The sequence below is a fragment of the Oryza sativa genome, chromosome 2 (assembly GCF_034140825.1).
Source record: "Oryza sativa Japonica Group chromosome 2, ASM3414082v1".
Lineage (NCBI taxonomy): Eukaryota > Viridiplantae > Streptophyta > Magnoliopsida > Poales > Poaceae > Oryza > Oryza sativa.
The window spans coordinates 16,294,435-16,316,225 of NC_089036.1; the positions used below are offsets into that span (position 1 = coordinate 16,294,435).

The 21,791-nt window shown below is 38.0% G+C and overlaps 1 protein-coding gene across 1 annotated transcript; it reads left to right on the top strand.

Annotated features, from left to right (window-relative positions):
- The first annotated feature begins 104 nt into the window (after nucleotides 1-104).
- Nucleotides 105-20,270, top strand: LOC4329337 (uncharacterized). Its single transcript, XM_015769146.3, has 25 exons — nucleotides 105-310; nucleotides 410-542; nucleotides 638-709; nucleotides 1,568-1,669; nucleotides 1,764-1,932; nucleotides 2,057-2,155; nucleotides 2,591-2,740; nucleotides 4,433-4,472; nucleotides 4,935-4,992; nucleotides 6,757-6,845; nucleotides 7,600-7,698; nucleotides 7,789-7,904; nucleotides 7,988-8,106; nucleotides 11,371-11,441; nucleotides 12,018-12,120; nucleotides 12,492-12,631; nucleotides 12,838-12,996; nucleotides 13,078-13,181; nucleotides 14,676-14,851; nucleotides 16,946-17,135; nucleotides 18,007-18,106; nucleotides 18,474-18,642; nucleotides 19,211-19,293; nucleotides 19,376-19,452; nucleotides 19,689-20,270. Exons 1-25 carry the CDS (start codon nucleotides 245-247, stop codon nucleotides 19,858-19,860), a joined length of 2,856 nt encoding a protein of 951 aa, XP_015624632.1. The 5' UTR covers nucleotides 105-244; the 3' UTR covers nucleotides 19,861-20,270.
- Nucleotides 20,271-21,791: the final 1,521 nt, after the last annotated feature.

Here is a 21,791-nt window from a genome sequence, read left to right on the forward strand (position 1 = left end):
ACCACACATATCGGACCGTCCACTTTCCATCGGAAGGCCCAGACTTGCCCACGCATGATCCCAAGGAACCTACCCTAGTCCAAGCGGCGACGATGAACTTCACCACGGGACAATCAGTCGCTACTCGCTGGAGCGAACCAAGAGCGCCGACCTGCAAATCTCCAAAACCCCGGTGTACGGTCGCCTCAAACCCCGATCTCCCCCTCCGGCCGCCGTCCGCCGCCGCGGCACTCCGGCCGGCGGGATGAGCCCCTCCGGGCGGCTCCCCGCCCCCTTCGTCTTCCCCCTCGTCCTGCTGCTGCTCGCTCTGGTAAGCTGATCCCCCTCCGAACCTCGATCTCCGGTTAGATCTGGTCATTTCGGCTTCTCGACGGTTTTCGCCCTTCGATTGACTCCCCCTTCGCTGCAGGTGCCGTCACCGGAGGCGGCCGAGTCCACGCCGGGGACGCGGACGCGCAAGATCGGCGGCGCCGCCTCGGTGTTCTCGCTCTTCAACCTCAAGCCCCAGAACAAGTTCTGGTCGGAGTCCGTCATCCGCACGGGTTCGGTTCCGCGCTTCGCAGTGGTTTCGTTGTTTGCATGTTGCATCCCTTTTTTTGGTTGGTGGTATGCTGACGGGTTATGTAATTTTTGGTAGAATTCGATGACTTGGAGGGCTCAACATCGCGGGACTCCAGCAAGAAGGCGCTGCTCAACTTCACTAGAGCTGGTAGATTTTTGCGTTGCTCGTAAATTTATTGGGCTTTTGACCATATTGCAAACAAACCAGATTAGCTTACAATTCTCCCCTAAAGTTGTGGTGTTGCGTGGCCCTTTACTAGCTGCTGCAGTGATAAATTTTCTTTTGGACGTGTTCAAGTTGCAGGACAATGTAAAACTGCTGATTGAGGCTGATATGATTTTGTTTATAGGCTTCTCATTATTGATTCCTGAAGAGTCTGGCATAATTAAATTATGTTAGACTACTATATCATTGCTTTGTTGTACTTTCTGACCTGACCTTGTATGTCATATAATACTTGAGATTACTGTAACTCTTTTGTTTTAGCCATGAGGGTGCTGATGCTATATTTCAAGAACCTCGAGTTCTTTAGTAAGTATAAATGGAATTATTGATGGAAGGTTAAGAGTGGAGAGAGAAGTGGTTGTTCCTAAATAGTCATAATGCAACAGAACTAAGAACTACCTTAGAAAATGATTTTTTTTATTGTGATATATCCGATAATCATTGAGCAGGAATGTATAACCAATGCAACTTCAATATCTGCAAACAAATCATACCGATATCGTTCAGAAATGGCTATGTTAGAGAGGCAATATGCCCGTTATTGAAGCATTACTTTGTGGTAAGGACTGTATTTTTGCATGATTAGTTTAGTCAAGAAACGACTACTTATTTATGTACTCCCTCCGTCCCAAAATAACTGAACCTAGGAGTACATTTGAGACAATTAGTTGCATGCGAAATGTGCATAGTGTTGAAAATTTTATGGTGTACTCATGAATTACATAAGACGACTGTTCACTACTAAATCTGTCATTTTTTTTTGCCATCTGTTGTTCTTAGGTAATATTGCCAACTATATGAGCCTTGCAGAGGTTGATTCTATATATCTTTCAGTACCTGTAAACTTCATCTTTATAGGATTTGATGGAAAAGGAGGTCACGGTAAGCCGACAAACTATCCTTATGCAATACTTATGTCATTCTCTATTTCTTATTTGTTCATACGAAGTACTAACAATATCTTTACTTTATTTAGAGTTTAAACTGGGACCTGAAGAACTGGAACGCTGGTTTACAAAAATAGATCACATATTTGAGCAAACAAGAATACCCCCAGTTGGCGAAGTTCTTACTCCGTTCTACAAGACCAGTGTTAAGAAACTAAAGCAATATGACCTTCCTTTAATCAGCCACATAAATCACAAGTACGTTCCTTTACTTCTCTGACAATTGTTCTTACTTGGCCCAATGTTTTCATCTATTTTGTATAAATATGCCACACATAATTAAATTTTGCCTTTAATTTACCTCACTTTCTGTGTGGTGCAGTTTTTCCGTACATGCAGTACACATGGGTGAAGATGTCATGTCTGTTTTTCAACATGCTATAAAAGTTCTATCCCGTAGAGAAGATATCACAGATTCAAGGTCAGATGCTCTTGAGACACACATATTGCTTCAAACTTAACAATTATTCTCATCCAGCAGTTTGATAAAATTTGGCAAGTGCTTCATCACATAAAAAAACTAAGTGCAAGTGTAGCACAAAACAGATATGGTCTTTGCATTCTTTTCCTATTACTTGGCAATGATGTTTACAAAAAAATAGATGGTTCTGTTTTTAGTTTTCACAGATTTCTGCTTGTTTATTACTATCTGTTGGAATCCATACAAGAGGAACTTGTTACCATGCTTGTAATTGTTTGTAAATTTGTTTGCTTTATTGTAAACCAGCTAATTAACTATGAACAGCTACTAGGAGGACCCTTTGTGGTGGCACTTGTTACTTCTATAATGTTAACTTATGTTTCTCATCAATGTCTGCTGTTGGTAACAGATTCATTTTTTGATTATGTTGTACAGAGAAGGGGCAGAAGCACTTTGGCAGGTGGACAGTGACCAAATGGAACATTTATTTTCAACACTTGTTGATCACCTTCAAATACAAGAGGCATACAACATCTTCATACTTAATCCCAAAACCATTGGCAAGAGTACCCAGTATGGTTATCGGTGAGTTTGTCGGCACTGTTAATACAATGCATATAATTAATGCAACAGGAGTTAGAAAAATGCACATTTATTATATTTAGCATGGCAGGATCATGGACTCGTAATATAACAAAAACACTACAGGTCATTTATGGTAGCTTTTGATAGTACCAACATGGCTATGTTTCATTGCAGTGCTACCCTGCATCTGAATTTCTTCAAGATATTAATCTAGAACCTATTTTGCACTGCTTTTTCTAAAAAAAGCCCATCTCATTTTGAATTTAGAATTTGATTTTAGAACAATTTATGTGTTTTTTTTTTTTGCTTTTAAAAAAAGCAGTGCCAAGCGGGGCAATAAATTGAATGGCACCAATGTAGCTAGTCTTAAATTTATCCATTATCAATGTTAAATCCTTTGCTCAATATAAATATTGACTAAGGCTCCACTAGGTGCTGAGGTGGATTATGATAATCCTATAACCCAAATGAAGATACTGTTGCATTCCACAGAAATATTGTGAGAAACAACAGCTAAATAACATATTTTGTCTAATCTAATCTGATTTCTCAAAAATACCACAACGATTTTCTGATCAGCTCAAGAAACAAACACATCATAGTGCAGTGCACCAATTCCAAACGGTGTCATTTACATTCATGGTCTGTTCTCTGTTGATTGTTTTATCACATGGAGATATAATATGTTCTCAAATTAGACATGCGTTTTGATGGGAACACCTCTGAGGCACGTCACACAAACAAATAAAAGGAGACTCGTTTTTCTTGGCTGAACTGCCTAGAAATTTAGTTTAATATTAGAACAAAAATGGTGTCAGTTCTTATAAATATATTTTGTCGTGTTGTTGTATCATGCAAACGTTACCTCTTTCTATTCGATCCTATTTTCTGAGTGTGAGCTTGGAGCAATTTCCATAAGTTTAAATAGCCCGCAAATGGAGTTCTACAACTAGTCTTATGAATAATTGTACAGTTTTATTTCTTCTGAGAGGAAATAATTCAAATAATTGTACTGTAACACTGTTACTTGATAAGTGATGTTATGGAATTCATCAGGTCAAATATCCTTGGCCTCTATTACATGTGAAATTGTCAACAATGGCTGCATGAATATCAGAAGGACCTCTGTGGTGTTATATTTGTATATTCCATATATATTTTACAATGTCTACATTACTATAAAACGAGAACAGTCAAATTTGACCTTTGATATTGTTAAAATTACCGAACATTGCTTATTGGAGGATGAAGTTCCTAAGCACCTATGGTAGCTTTCAGCTGAAAATGGGTACATGTGCATCAAAATAAAGTTATGTGGTAACATGCTAGGCACATGCAGAATTATCCTGTATACATAGTAACTCAAACATTGCTTAAAATGGTGGCATATTGTTACTCTTAGGTGATTTTAATAACCATCTGTGTTTACGTAGTAAGCAATCACTTTGTTGTTCATCAGCTAACTGAATTAATTATTTTTCTTCCATTTTTTTTGATTTGTTCAATACAGAGTCTGTTGGTAAGATGAGAAAAATCTTTGCTGTAGAAATAACCACTAGTTTGTACACTGGGTTCTGGATTGTTTCATGCATTTTCTCCTGTGATGTTTGATTATTTAAGTGTAATTTCAAAGAAATCACCTAACTGTTTTTGTGTTAATTTTTTCATCTTATTTTGTCTATGTTTTCATAGGAAAGGCTTCTCTGAGTCTGAGATCAACTTACTCAGGGAGGTAAGATGTGGCATGCTTTATCCATTCTGCTATATATTTAAGAATACCACTGCTTATATCTTCTTGGTAGCATAGATGATAGATCTATTTATTGTTGTTGCAATTTCTGGTAATATATCTTTGGTTGGAAGCTGGTGGACCTGCTGATAACAAGAGGGCGCCCTCATATTTTTCTTTATACTTATGCATTTTAAGGAGTTATTTTCAGTTATAACTGTAATTCACTTTATATTTACTGTCTTCCTTTCTGCTCTTTCCATTTCGAAGTTGACATGAATACATGATGCTTGACTCCAGTTTATCAGGCCTTAAATATATGCTGTGCAGATTATGTTCTTCTGAATGGATATGCTGTGCAGATTTATGTTTACCTTTCTGTATATTTCCTTAGTAACATTGGATTTGTTTGTTGAGAAACACTGTACTTTTGTGGACAATGACATGTTAGTTTTTTTTTTTCAGAATAAGACCCTGCAAGCTCGGATTCTTCAATCTAAAAGTGACAAGAGACTCTATCTGGGTAATTATAATCTTTCCTATGTATATTATTTTGTTTTCTAATTTCTATTGCAGTGAAGATGAAAATACACATGGAGATAGTCTACTTAGTTCATCCAGATATTGCCGTCTGAAGTTTGTTTATGTGTTTGTTAAAATGAAAAGTTATTACTTAAGAATCAAGAGGTGCCCCTCCATAATATTGTATACATTATGAATATTTTGGAAATTTTGACACTGGGTAAAGTAGGCCCACATAATTAACAGAACTAATGATGTTTACTTAAAGGTTGTTATGGTATTGGTTAAGACGTTCCTTTGCAATTTCCCTAGTTTATTGCTTATTTCGGAAAGTTTAAACTCGTTACTAATATATGTCACTACTATATTTATCTCCCGCTTAGTTCCAGGACTTGGCCTAAATTTCCAGAATTGCAATTAGAAGTGAGCAATTCACCTGTTTGGATGTAATACCAGGGACTGCATGATGAAGATAAATTTTCTGTTGAAATAAAATAACCATGTGATATAACTATGGTGATATTTACAAGAGGAATTTTTAGATTTACATAGTTTAATATTATGGCAATTGGCTGCAGTTTCAATAGCAGGGGGCAGCGGATGATGTATTTTTGTGGGTGTATGCCAGAGCCGCTAAAGCAATTAGATCAACCGAGTAACTGACATTGGTTATTAGTGATACATTCCTGCCCCCTTTAATTATTATATGCTTTATGCAAAGGAAGTGAGAGCACCCATGGGAGCGGATAGGTTTTGGTGAAACATGGGATCTCTTGAAGCTTTCTAAGTTTCCATTATCAATTCTCAGTGAAGCACACCTGAACAGCCACTGGGATTGGCATAGAGTTGGATACGGGAAGAGGTGTTGCTTGTGATCCAAACATCTGAATTGTGTTAGATCTATATGTTGCCGTATGTGTCCACTTCGAGTAGGGTGTTTTCTGCATATTTTCATGTAGTGTGTGCAGTGTGTGTATGCTTTGTGTATTCACCCATTAGGATTCAAGATCTAATTCCTCAACGTGTTGTCATGAGCACATGGTGGGGGTTAGTGTTTCCATCACTTTCTCCAGCCATCAGTGGCCTCTACCATTGGAAACCTCACCGACTGGCCAGTCTCTGCACCTTACATCAGATTGTAGCGAGGCGCAGAGCCGTGGCCTGGATAACAACCGGAATTGGTGAAGAGGTGGCAGCTGATGAGGGGAAACACTAACCCCAATCCATGGCTCATGATATTGTGTTGATGAATTGAACCTTGTATTCCAACGGGTCATGGGCCAAAGTATAATACAACAGGGTTGCAAGCACATATGCACAAAACATGCTGTACTAGAATATAAATGCACAGCTATAGATATAGATATAGATATAGATATAGCAAAAGGGGAAAAAGATTGCAGCCATCTGTCATTTGTCCAATCATTTACAGTGCGCATTAGTGCATGTTTAGTGAATATATGTCGTTATTCCACATTACAAAACATTCTTTGGAAGCCCTAGGATGAACTATTTAGGGGGCTTAATCGATGTGCAGTCTGATTTTTGTGAACTGTGCTTCCAGTTGAGAAATAATATGCTGTTATTGAAATGTGTGTCGCGTGAACACAAGGTAGATCCTTTTGCAGTCACAACCTCCAACAAGGACACTGTTTCAATTCAGTTTTTTCTCTCACTGTAGCTGTATGCACAGTTTTGATATATTTAACTGCAAGCTCCTTTAGTTATTTTCCTTTCGGTACTTATCTCCATCTCTATGAATCAGATATTGAAAAGGGAGTCAACAGAAGACCCTTGTATGAGAGTCATCCTTTATCATCATTTTCGTGGACAACATCTGACAATATGGATATGGTATTTTTAATGTTACATTTCTGTATTCTTTACAAAATCATTTGGGCCTGCATCAACGTGTTAGTTTTTGGTCATTGTGTTGGCCAATCCAAACATTTCATCTGTGTTCAACCTTGGCCATAACTGACTTAGTGGATGAAGCTTGAGGCTGCATAACAGTCAACCACAAAGCTAATCAAATATTGACTTGCTTGCTACTTACTCCCTCCGTCCCAAAATAAATCAACTTCTAGCTACGAACCTGGATATAGGTTATGTCCAGATTTGTAGCCAGAAGTTGATTTATTGTGAGGCGGAGGGAGTAGCTAATTAGTTCATTAGACGGTTACATTGTTTTTCCGTACATGCATGTATTCAGAGTTCTTAGACTTTTGATCTAGTGAATTCAAGAAAGTGATATATACTGCAACTGGTTTATACAACTTGCCATGTATTATAAATTGCACTTGAATTTTAGAGTTCAATTTTTTGGTTTGAAGGTCTAAAAACAAATACTTTGTTGCCAGTATAGTATGGAATAGCACCAATTTTGACATTGAACTGCTTGGAATTAGGAACTGCAGTACTGCACACATCTTTCTTGACTTCAAATACTGACTTTTGTTGACACTTGGAATTAATGAATCAAAAAGGATACTGTATTCCCATTGGAATTGGTTAGAATGCATGATACGAAGTTATGAAGGCAAACATTCGTAAAAAAAATTCTAATGTATAAACCAAACAGAATGCATATATTCAAATTCTTTAACAGGGGGATTGGTCAAAGAAGTGCAAGGAAGCCTTAAGCAATTTTGAGCTGTTGAAGGAAGGAAAGAGCAAAGATGATATTATTTATGACAAAGCTGTCCAGGTGTCACATTTTCCTTGGTACACTAAATACACTAAATGAAATATCTCTATATTTGCATGTCTAACATCATAGTATCACACGCTCTTGTAGGTATTACATGGCAAAAAGGATGAGTTGCATGATATATTTGAGAGTGCACTCAAGTCCAGTGATTTGAAGGGTCTGCATGCTGAATGCCTTACAGATATGTGGATTGGCAGAGACAGGTTTGCTGTTGTTTCATTTCATTAATAGTTAAAATCTTAGAGTTAGGCTAGTTCCTGTTCTTCTAACCAAACTTTATTTTCAGGTTTGCTTTCATTGATCTGAGTGCAGGGCCATTTGCCTGGGGCCCTGCTGTTGGTGGGGACGGTGTTCGTACTGAACTTAGTCTACCCAATGTTGCAAAGACTGTTGGGGCTGTTGCAGGTCACTTCATTTTTCTTATCAGGCCTTCTCTACCTATTCAAATTCAGTTACTGCCTAATGTTATACAATTTGGATGGTGATGAACTAGGGTGTATAGTTTGCTGTGTCAGTATATCTTTTGTTTAAAAAGTCTCATTAGTTTTCCTTAGTGGCTTGAACGAAACTAATTCATCTCTAGAATCATAAGAAGTTTTTTAGTAGCCCAGGTCAAAAGTGAAGTTTTTGTAAATCCTTTTTTGACTAAAATGGTTGTTTCTTGTGATGGTTTATGTCTTCTCCCTCATTATTCATGATGGGACGCTACCTTAGACAACTCAGTGTATGCATATTGGTTTTGGAATTAGTTTTTTGTAGTAGCACCAGGCACTTCAATCTTTCACCTGTATAATTTTATTTATTGGCCTAATTTGCATTTTTTTTACTTCTTCAAATTTAATACTCATTCCATATGCACTTGGAATGCAAATTCCTAGAACAAAAAAGAGAGGACAATTTAGCATTGATACAAAGCTAGCATTTTTAATGGGTCCTGTGTTGTGTCAATAGATTATTCATGGTAACCAAACATGGGTAGTCATGTTATTATATTGACTCATTATACTCAAGCCCGTTTACATTAATCTAAATTCTATGCTGATCGCACACAAAAAGAAATTGTATACTCATTATGTCATTCAATTATATTATATTAAGGCATTCTTGCTCTACTTGTTTCAAACGTCATAATTTGTTGATTCAACAAACTTGCAGTTATTTTTCTTAAAATGTTATGCTCAGTTGCTTCATAGTTCTTAATTGTTAACGTTGCCATGAATTAATGGGATATGGCAATCACATTAAATGAGCCCATGCCAATCTTCTTATGTTTATTGTAAACGAAAACCTCATAAGTTGTATTCATTACATCATGTTTCAAATTCTGATAGTCTTATAGAAGTATTGTCATCCTGATTATTAATATAAGTGAAGGACAATACCTCAAGAAGACAACCTATCAATTGTGTGGCAGAATCATAGTTGTTAAACCTGGACTGGTGATCTAACTGTTGAGTCCATCAGTTCACCTGGTCAGACCACTGGTTCACCGGTTCGGCCACTGGTTCAAAAGGAGATAATAAATATATTTTCCTTAGAGATTTGCTCAAAAGGGTTAAGTTTAATCTATTTTACCTTCCATACCAACCAACTGCCTTGCCTGGCTGTTTTGGTCCTCGTGTATGCAACGAGAGGTCCCTAGTTTGATCCCCTCCGCGCACCTGTGGGCAAATTGTTTAGAAAATTTGTTCTACCCGGTCCAAAGGGCAAAACCGCCTGGTTTAACCCCTTTTTCCAGGTCACATGCTGGTCTTTCAATCAGACCAGACTGGACTAGGCTCTGGTTCCCCTTTTTTACTGTCGAACCCCGGTCCAGTCTGGTTTAATAACTAGGGGAAGAATACATATTCAGACTCTGTAATTATTCAGCTAGGACCAGGCCATCTGGTCATGTTGTTTGCCCTGTTGTTGCTCTGATTATAATCACAAGGATCCGGTCCTTAATTGACCGGAACAAGTCTTGTATCTTTATCATTACAAAGCTTTTTTATTACAATTTGAAATACTTATACAAAGATGGTAGTAAATGATAAAAATCACTGTAACTTATCCATCGCAGATCTTGTTTTATTCATAAAAACATCAGTAACCTACAGATGGATTCCACTCACAAATTGGATTTGTATAAGTCAAAAGTTACAGGATCAAAAAAGAAAAGAAATATTGAATACACCCTGTTAGGTTCCTCAGCCATGGCTGTAAATACGACTGTTGATTTATGGTTTGAACAATGCACATTTACAGCATGGGATGGTGGGAGGGCAGAGGGTTTCTCGAGCATCGGTAATGAGGCCAAATTGCTGTTTAAGCTAAACAATGCCCTGGACTGGTTATAGGCTCAGTTTGGCATTCAGTGAATTATCATATTCTTGTTTGGTGCAACTACTTTAGAAGTTTTGTTGTTTGGCAAGCTTGCTTTTCTTTTGATTTAAGTTGCAAAAGATAATAGTAGTATTACTTTCCGAAAATGTGGAACAAATGAAGTGAACATGATTGTTGAATAACATATGTTCTAGCCTTATCTAGATCGCCAGAACAAACTATAATGATTCTAATTTTTTATTTTCCATTGTATCTGGAGGAATAATCGCAACGGAGCACAGCACAACAACCACAAACTGGGCCTTCTGTATTTCTATGTGTACTAACATATCAACGAATACTTGATTCATGTTTTTACTACAATATTTTGGGACTTGCTATTTTCCTTACTGATTCCCAGGCTTCCAGCAAACCAGTAGGGCTAGAAACCAAATGACCTAATTATCTGGACCAGTATCTGGATGCTGGGCTGGCAAATCATTGTTTTTTCCTTTCAATAATTTTCTACATGCATACCTGATACATATATAACACCGAAACAGTGCTGGTTAAATGTTAATATGTCAAAGTAAACGGTGACAAGTAGTATTCATGAATGTATAGAGTAGCATCTGATACTTTAGGGTCCAAACATAACGTTGTGTGGGCTGTGTTGACCCCTTTTGGAGAAGCATGGACAAAAGCTCTGGGGATGCTTCATGTGCATGAGCATATCCTACATGAGGATTAGACACAAGTGAATTTGGGTGGTACTAGACTGTCTGTGTGGGGACATGTGGATGTGGGCCTATGTGGAGCATGTAGTGTGGATTTTTGCCATCACTTATCTTGGTATGCAGCTTTGACTTTTGGGGTGGAACAGGGTGAGTGTGACTCCATAGTCAAATTGCTGGGCGGCCAGTGGTGGCTTATATGACACCAAGTTAGTTCCATAATCCATTTATAGTCTGGAATATGGAACAGTTCATAATGCTGGACAGTCCAAATGTTGCAACTGCATGTTAGCCCTTTTGGCAGAGGTGGCTGTCCAAGCATGTTGCTAGCTTTTTATGGGCTATGTGTGTAGGCTCATTTCTGGAATATGGAATAATTCATAATGGTTGACAGTCCAAATATTGCAACTGCACGTTAGCCCTTTTGGCGAAAGTGGTTGTCCAAGCATGTTGCTAGTAGCTTTTTATGGGATATGTGTGTAGGCTCATTGCTGGTGGGGCTAGGCTATATCAGGGCTGGCAAGTGTTGCAATTTGACAATTTATTTCTGTAACACTTAACATGTATACAATGTGTTTGCTCTGTACTGAGATTCTCTTTGCGGCACTAATTTATGATAGTCATTCTTATGCAGAAGTTATAGAAGAAGAGGCTGAAGCTAAATTACAAGATACAATCAGAGAGAGATTCTCATCTTTTGGCGAGGTATGCTGGATTTCTCTTAGAATGCACTGGATATTATTATTTTATTCATTTATAAATTATTTTTTACTACTCAATCTCATAGGCTAAATGATGGTACTTATTCTTGTAATCTCCATGTTAGGCACCATAGATTTTCAAGGTGCACATGTTGCTTATGCAAATTCCTTTTCTTTCTCTTGCCCCTAGCTCTTATTTTTGAGGGTTGTTGTAAAGTTCAATTGAGATCAGTAGAGTGAGAGCTTTGAGATCAGAACTGTAGAGAAGAGAGGGTGTAGAAATATTTTGGCAGCTTGGAAATATTTTGCTCTGCATTGTACTCAATACATTTTTTTGCTAGACCTGTTGACGATTCAATATACAAGTGGTCCATAAGTCATTATAACTAGCACGTCACTGGCAACGATATTCCACAACATAGTGGCATCCCAAGACCCCACTGATGTTAATCACTATAGACAACAAGTTTCCTCTTGCAATCTTGTTTGCTGTGTAACTTTCCCTTTTGTTTCTGTATATTGTTATGACATCTTGAACTAGCTCTTGACTTGTTTATCTGATGCCATTTTTGGGGTTCAGAATTACCATGCAGTAGATATCCTATTGGCAGAGATTGATGTATACGAACTTTTTGCCTTCAAGCATTGTGTTGGAAGAAGGGTACAGCTTGCCCTTTGCAAAGGTACTTTTGATGGCCATAAATTTGGGTGTTCCTTTTAATTATTCACATTACTACATAGTGGTAGACTTTACTTGTAGTTGATATTTCTAAGTTATATGCACTTGAGCTACTGTTTGTACCATACATGAAAGACATTCCTTATGTTTCTCTCCAATCATTACAGCATTCTTCGCTCTTTTTTTATTGTTTTGTCCTTTGCCCATGTTTTCTCACAAGTTGTGGATGCCAATAAGCTAATAAGTGTTCTTTTCTTTGCTGAGATCTTCAGTTTATGGTAGCTGCTGGACAGCCTTGTACTGTTCACGAATTTGCTTTGCTTTATCAGAAAGACCTTCCCTTTAACTAGAACCTTATTTTTTCTTCAAATGTAGAACTTGATGAGAGAATGCATGATCTGAAAAGTGAACTGGAGGGTTACAATACTGGAGATTCGGATGATATTAATAAGAAGAAAGCTCTTGATGCATTGAATAGGATGGAAAAGTGGAACTTATTTAAAGATGTTCCAGAGGTTAGCTTTGTCCAGCAGCTTCTACTACACAACATAAAAGGAACATTGTAAAATCAGTTTCTATAGCAAAACATTTTCCCTAATAAGCAGGATAACTAAAAACACATATTCACTGCGCATGCAATTGCTGAAGTCTAATATTTATTTGTTAAGTTAACAGAATTTTAATCATACTTCTAATGACGAAGTCCAATCACTTGTGCCAGGAACATCATAGTTACACTGTGGCTCGCGATTCATTCCTCGCACACCTTGGTTCCGTGTTATGGGGTTCTATGAGTCATGTAATTGCTCCTTCTGTTTCTCATAGGGCTCACCATTACTATGATAAGTTGTCGTTTCAACTGTACTTTGTGACACAAGAGGTAAGTTCAAGGGGCAACTTTTCTGTTGCTTATATTCGAATGCAATACAGTTATCTCAACATGTTTTTTAACGTAATGCAGAAAGTCAGGAACATGAAGCAGTTTCCTGTTAATGTAAAATCAGTAACAGAGGGCCTTAGTTCTGTGTTACTACAATTCCAGAAGCCAATGTTCAGTCAACGCATGTATGTAACCTTCATCCTGTAAATTTTGGTTTGTAGTCCTGCTTAACTTACCAGGGGTTTAATATTCATATTGGAAGTTATATGTGAAAGTCATCTGCACCTGGCTAGTTTTTTATTGTAGCAGTCTGACTTCCTAATTCCTATCGTATGTCTGCATGTCCAATATAATACTGGATCAAACTTGTTTAGAGCACAATATTGATCATAAAAGTATTAGAAAGATTGGACCACGCCAATGATTTGTATCCATTTAGTGTTTGATTTTTTGATACTTATGCTGTGCACTGAGCCACTGACCCTGTGGGTAAATGACCTAAAGTCTGTATGGTGGTGGTCAATATGGCTATGATTCACGAAGGCAGAAGGAACAGATAATCACAGTGCAGGGGATGGGTGCATCTGAAATCAGGAGAGATTAGAACTGAGGGAGTTCAGATATCACTTGAAAGCTGTACCCTTTATAGGCCCTAATAAACAATATCTAATACATGGAAATCAACTGGCAAGTCTTATGTCTAAGTGGCTCAAGTCCAAAGCAAGGAGCTAACACGAAACTCGAAACTCACTGTTGCTGAGCTGTTGCCTTCGACACCCTGGCCACATGAGCGACCGCAGACAACTCAGTTCTCTACCCAAACAAGCCAATGGGCGGTGGATTGGGATTGTAATTCTTTGGTTTCGTTTGGAAGATGAAAACAGTTACTTAGTATGCTTTCTATTAGTGACTGGTCTAATCATGTAAAGTGCTCTATCTTCCATGATTATAATTCTTGTAGAATTTTAGGAGTGACCTAAGCAAAATTACTTGCATATTCAATAAACATGTGTGCGTGAGTAGTTTGTATTCAATAAGCCCTAGTCTATCTTGAATAATTTCATAAAGGCTTATAGATGTAAGCTAAGGACAATTCTATCTATTGGATGAATGATACTTTATTTCTGTTCGACATATACAAGTTACTCATATACACACTACAAGTTATTTTGTATAAGTTGTCTGATGGATTTGTTCTATCAGTCTTTTACCAACATTACTAGTAATTCTTACATTGCAAAGTTGCAAGTTGTTATGGATACCCTTACAGGTTGCTAACTAATTTATTAATCATATGTACTTAGTTCAGTTAGTTACAAATCAATCATCTGCAGTGGCGGAGCCAGGATTTAGACTTGGGATTGGGATGGGCCTATGAGTCTTGGACGGGGCCTAATACACTATTACTTAAGTTAATTACCTAATTAGTTAGGTGATTATGTGTGAAAAGAAATCGTTGTAGGGGGCCAGGCCACTGGCCGTCCCCCCTGTCTCTGACATGGATCTTCTGTGCATAGAATTTAGTTGCGTCATTTAATTTAGTAGAACCTTGTAAGCTTATTATAGAGTGCAATACCTAGAAGGGAGTTAAATGTACTTACAAGATATATTATATCCTCTATAAACTAAATATGTAATTATTTTTTCCAGTCTAATTTGTTATGGTTGTTGATATATAGGTTGTCATTATCAGAGGATCCTGCCTTGATGATGGCATTTTCAATGGCACGTCGTGCAGCTGCAGTCCCACTTCTGTTGGTTAATGGTACCTATAAGTCAACTGTCCATACATATCTTGATTCTGCCATTCTCCAACATCAGCTACAGAGGTTAAGCGAGCACAACTCGCTCAAAGGTATGCACATTTTAGTCGCCTGGGAGAGGCTCAATTAGCGAGTCATCTTAGTTGCCTGGGAGATTTGGAAACATAGAAATGATTGTGTTTTCCATGGAGCTACCCCTAGTGTGTCTGTGGTAAATCCAAGCTGTAGTTAACGAGGGTGCACTTTGGTGCTGGGCAGGAGATTCAAAGCTCCAAGAGCTGTTTGCTAAAGCAATAGCTCCTGTACCTTAAGCATGTGTTTGGTTTGGGGACCAAGTGGGATGGGTTAGACCTATCCTAGTTTTTTTGGGATGGGATGGTTCCAGTTGTTTGTTTTGTTTATGGTATGGGATGGTTCTAGTATTTTGTTTGGTAGAAGGGATTGAGGTGGGATGGGATGGACAACTTTGCATTGACCGTTAGTGCCGTCTGGCTCCCAGCGGCTGGGGTGCAGTGAGCGGCGAGCGTGGGGGCGGAGGAGCTCATCGCCGCGAGTGGCACACAGGCAAAAGAGTGGTGGCTAGAGGCAAGGGAGTCGACGGCGTTCGTGGAGGTGGCGGCCTGTCACAGCGGAGGAGAGGCCGCGGTGTCTTGGAGAAGCGCTGGCGCTCACGGAGTTGGCGACTGGCGCAGACGAGCGCCAGCGGATGAAGAGGCGAGCTGATGTCGTGTGCTTCGTCCAGGTTGGACGAGCTCGTCCGGCCGATTTTGCTTGATGGCTTGGTCCCGGATCTGAGAGGAATATTCCTCTCCAGGGAGTCCCTAAACCAACCCAACTCACTCATCCCTAAACCAAACACTCCTAAAAATGGCACCATCCCATCCCATCCTTGCAACCAAACACATCCTAGGAAGTCGAAGTTCGTGTTTGGTGTTGTGTGTGCGTGCGTACATGTGTGTGTGTGTGTGTGTGTGTGTTTTTTGTGTTTTGTAAGACCTTGGTGGGTGGGTGCTGGGGTTGGCTAATTCCTTCACCTCTCGCCTCTTTTTTTTCCTGCTTAATTAAACGATACGCAAATCTCATTCGTATTCGTAAAAAAAGGTGTACACATTTTCTTTGCTTTTCATGATATAGGAACAGAAGACATCAAGTTCTGCATAGTAGAAGATGCTAAATCATATGACATTACAATTTATGGACCAATGAACATAAAATGCTAAATATTTTGTATTGAACATAATTTTAATGCTATAAAAATTCCAATAAGAATCATGATTTTTGTACACTCAACATTATACAGACTGGCAAAAATCTGATATCAGATTTATCCTATTTGTCAGGATCTATACAACACAAATTGTGCATCTATTCCATGATGAATAGTTTTGATTGTTTTTTTTTATTGAGAATGGAAATTTGATGGTTTGTACCTTTATATGTACTATGATCATGATTTGTTTTTGAACGTTCGAATCACTTAAAACGTGGTGAATTTGACTGAAGACACAGGTACCCTAGGACAGAAAAACTGCATTCTTTATGAGCAACTAGTGACATGCCCGTGCCTTCAACGGGATGTTAAGGAACAAGGACGAATGCCTGTGCTTAGCAACGGGATGATGGTTTTACGGGGTTAAGTTTTTCCTATCCAGTTCTTTTAGTTGGTCGTAAAAACACAGGATTTTGGTGGGGTGGTTTTTTGAGGTAGGGTGGTTTTCTTACGTGGAGGAAGAGGTGGTTTTTGGGTGGAGTGTTTTTTTGAGGCAGGGTGGTCTTTTTACATGGGGGGAGCCAGAGAGGACAACTCTTTTTTTACAGTAGAGAGATTATGAACAAAAAATATGTGCAAGGAGGCCAAGATTTTACAGTAGAGGGTTGAATGATATTGATCGAGGCTAAAATGGCAGTGGGGAAGTTCATGGGTCATGGCTGAGCTGTTTAATCTATTATTGCTAAATATTACCTATATTGTGTATTTGTTATTTGTTGATATCAGTAGGCCTGCAAACACAAACCTTTGACAGCTACTTTCTAGTGCAAAAGTGTTAACAATATAATCAGTTGAAATTTGATGGCATGTTACTAATGCCATTTCTGTGTGACAGTATAACATTACATTTACTTAGGTACGTTAGTGGTTAATATCGTGAGCAAGTTTGTAAGCTAGATTTCTCTTCTATATGCAGGAGGACACTCAAATCACAGGTCAACATTGGAGATTCCAATATTCTGGTTCATACATAGTGAACCCCTATTATTGGATAAACATTATCAAGCCAAATCTCTTTCAAACATGGTTGTAGTAGTTCAATCAGAAGTTGATTCTTGGGAAAGCCACTTGCAGTGCAATGGGAGGTCAATCTTATGGGATTTGAGGTAGGATTGCCATATCATACACATGATTTATTTGGTTTCCAGTTGGTTACCTTCGCAATCTATTATACAGTCTTGTCTTTCATGTACCAAATTGTAACCATTCTTGATTTTAGAAAAAAAGAAACACTGGGCTCGATCACAGGCCAACTTTAAATTGAAATTTAATGTTTTGAAAATTTATGTTCATCCGTTTGAAAATGGACCAGAATCTGACATGTTCAACTGAAGCGGTGACCATATTTAGGGTTCATTCAGTTTATGCACACATGTGGACCCCTCATAGTTAGTTGCGATAACCTGACTTTGGCCCAGTCCTTTTCAAATTTACTGGATTGTTGAAACAGATTATTGGCTCTACTCTTCGAAAAATACATTTTCTCAGAAAACTTTTTTCTACTATATTGCTTAGACCACTTATTTTAAGTTCCTTTTTAAGTTTATTTATCAAAATATTTTATTTATCTCTATAATCAAGTAGATAATCTGCAGCAACAATCTGCTCAATAATCTGATTCAAACTGAGCCTTGAGCATTGTCGAGCAGTGAGAATAAGGCTACATAATTTAATGAACACAAGTTAAGAAAAAAATGGTGGCTAGACCAGTTTAACTTGGGCATTCCAAACCTGAAGAAGAGAACGCTTAGACCACTTGTTTGGTACTTTGTTTCATTAGCATCGGTCAACCTTTTGACATCAACACCACACCAGTTTAATCACAAGATTGTACAGAGCCAACTTGCTGCAGAATGTGGCCATGCCAATATTTGGGCTTTGGCAGGTCTTAATATCCATCCTCAAAAACTACCTTTTTTCCTCCTGATTTTGAGTTTGATTGAACTGCATTAATGCTATTAATAAACTGACTTGCAGGAGACCAGTAAAAGCTGCCATTGCTGCAACTGCCGAGTATGTATCTGGTTTACTTCCTTCACATCTGGCTTATAGCCCAGCTCATGAAACTGCAACAGAGGTTTGTCATACGACTATACCTATTAGTCTTCCTATTTGTTAACTGATGGGCAGGATATGTTTCTTTTCTGGAACCAGATAAAATTATCAATATTTTTACATTTTTTCATTTGCCCTTCGCAAAAGAAAGCATGCAGTCAAATTTCTATATTTTTTTTACCAGTATATATGAAAGACTTTAACACTTATCATGTGGTATACTTAGATATGCTGTACTGTAGATTTTCTTCAACATGTTCATATAAAACTTAGTGATCAAAGTTATATTTTGGAGATTCTGCCGATGTACAGAAAACTGCAGTCTTAAACAGATTGAGTGATAGTTTAGTCTGCTACTCATTACATTTTCTGTTTTCTAATAATTCTAGGACTGGACTTGGTCTGTGGGCTGTAATCCCTTATCTATTACTTCAAAAGGCTGGCAACTTTCGGAGTTTCAACGTGATGTTATTGCTCGTAACTACATCATTACTGCAGTGGAGGAATCTATACAAATCATCAATTCAGCAATTCAACAATTGATTACAGAAAGGACAAGTATCCTAATAATTTTGCTTTTTTTAATCTAATACGCTCGAGAGCTGCATATCATTTCATTAAAGAAGAGAACCGTATGAGTCTGGAAACCTTACAAAAAAATAGCAACAAACAATTGCGCCACGGACTATTTTGCTGGACAAAACTAAGAACAAAATTTTGCTGTTTCATTATTCAAATTCCGGACAATTTAATGTTTGTTGGGAATCATGTTGTTTTTTTTGAAAAAGATAACAGAGATGGATCAACTTTATGTATGTGTCATGTTTCCATGTGAACTAGCTGAATCTTTGAAGAGCATGACTTTTACACTAGTTGATTTTTACATTCCAAAATTTTTACTATGTAAAGACATCAGCTAGTAGATAATTAAAATGACCCCTATGTCGATAGTCCTCCGACTGGTATTTATAGTGTAGGTTGTGGGTTGAACCTCAACCAAGAACAGGTTAATGTCTTCTGTAAAAAGTTGGGTTTTACCATTAAGTAGATGAAAGCCACAAGCCTATTAGTTCATTTGTATTGCTTGCTCTCAAAACTTTTCTTGAAGGGCCTTAACAATATTTAGGTGAACGAGGCTTTAAACTTTTCAAGGCTCAGGAGAGAGTGCTGGTTGAAAAGTATAATTCTGTTGTTAGCTTGTGGAGAAGGGTAAGTCGCTTCTTGATGTGCCTTTTTTTTTCCTTTGTTTTACATAAAAATATTATGGCACTTATGTTTGGTTTGTATTTAGGTTTCTGCTATGTCCAAAGGATTACGATATGGTGATGCTGTAAAGCTTACTTCAATGCTCGAGGAGGCTTCTCATGGGTCAGTGGTTCTTATGCTGCGTACAGGAACCTTTTTTTTTTCTTGCAATCCATTTTATTTCTTGACCTTGAGATTTTTTTTAAAGCGCCGAATAAAAATATGAAGGGATTATAGCTTAATGTTCTACTTCTGTTTATTTATTATTCATTTGATGAATGGGCCAATATCCTCAACTACAATACCAGCCTCATTAGTTGTCTGGTATTCTGGATTCTCATGTTGCTTTCTCTTTCCAGATTTGCTAATGCTGTTAACTCAACCATTTCAAGTCTACACCCTGTGCAATGTACTCGTGAAAGAAAAGTCGACGTGCAGCTAGACTTGACAACGATTCCTGCTTTCTTGGCTGTTTTTCTGCTGCTCTGGTTTCTTCTACGACCAAGGCGGCCAAAGCCCAAGATCAACTAAACCAGCTAATTTTCAGTGTGGCTGTTGTATGCTAATACCGAGGACGTGAATATTGTGAATATGCACACATGTCATGGGGGACAGCTGCTGCTGGAGCGCAGTAAGTCCTAGATTCAAAGGGGAAATGACAAGGCCGTAAACGACTTGTGCCAAACGGTGTCACTGTTTAGAGAAAATAGAACTGAAATTTTGTTTCCGAAACTGGTGCAAGGTTTGAAGTTGCCACATCCTGAGCAGACTTGTGTAGTGCATTGTTGGACTTGTTCTGGATGGACGTTGATATGAATCTAGTTGAGTAAGCACTGTAGAGTTGTAGACTGAGCCGCTTACTGTGTAGAGAACTCAATACTGTTTTTGTTTTCCAGAGAACAGCGGGAGAACATCCCTACCAATCTTGTCAATTGACTCAATTCTATTTTGGTTTGGTTCTTGAGACGGAACATTTCGGATGTGGGTCCAATCGCTGACACATTAACCTGGACTCGCATATCAGCGTCAGCCACTAAGGCTGAGTTCGGATGGGGGAGATGGGAACCCAACTTCTGTGTACGAAAAACGGAGCAGTCCATTAACGCGTGATTAATTAAATATTAGCTATTTTTTTTAAAAAAAGGGATTAATTTGATTTTTTTAAGTAACTTTTGTATAGAAACTTTTTTAAAAAAATGCACCGTTTAACAGTTTGAAAAGCGTGCACGTGGAAAACGAGGGGAAGGGGATGGGAAAAGGTGCATGCGAACACAGCCTAAACCAGCAGTACTGCATACCTGTCGAGCATTAACAAACAATCCGTGGGTTAATAGAATAATATGAATCTATTAGAGCAAGGTCAATAGTAGGTCAATAGTATAGCTGTATAGCCAGTTAATGGCTCCAAAAAATTTCATGTCACCTAGAGCCATAGCTAGACACATGATACAATAAAAAGCTGCAGTGATTTCTGAATATTACTTTCCATTTTATTTATTGCATTGCATGTTCTTCATTTGCATATAGCAAGGCCAACTGCTCATCTATTTGCTAGCTAGGGCTGTTTGGATCAGGGACTAAAATTTTAGTCCCTGTCACATCGGATATTTGACACTAATTAGAAGTATTAAATATAGACTAATGACAAAACCAATTTCACAAACCTGGACTAATTCGCGAGATGAATCTATTAAGTCTAATTAATCCATAATTAGTTTATGTGATACTACAGTAAACATGTGCTAATTATGTATTAATTAGGCTTAAAAAATTTGTCTCGTGGTTAGCTCTCATTTATGCAATTAGTTTTATTATTAGTTTACGTTTAATACTTCTAATTAGTGTCCAAACATCTGATGTGACAGGGATTTAGTCCCTATATCCAAACACCACCTAGTCGCTAGCTGAATCTCTCTCTCTCTCTTCAACTTTTGCTTTCAACTTAGTTTTTTAAGCCACGGAGGACAGCTATCGCCGGCTTGAAGCATCTATTGCACCTGCTCTTGTTATATAGAATTCCCTCCAGTTATTAATATATACATTTTTACACTAAAATTAGTGTTAAAAGGTAATATATTAATGACCAAATGGAGTACCTTATTGAATTTCATTTGTAATCATGTTTAAAAAATATAAGAATTCATAACAGATATAGTTTAAGGCTTTTAAAAGTCCACATATAGCTTAATATACAAAAGGGATAAATCTACTTGACCCCTAACTACTGTGTTTAGAAACAACCCTCAACTCTAAAATTGGGTATTGAACATGTCTCAACTCTTAAAATTGATTAATTTGCCCCCTTGTTGTTGGAGCCCACCCTCTCAGCGAATGTTATCTTCCCCCTTGTTGATTAATTGAGCAGTACTGCCACTCTACACTCTTTTCTCTTCTCCTCCTAATACCACTAGGCATCGGGCTAGATGTGGTGGCAATGGTTGTCATCATTGCGCCATCAGATG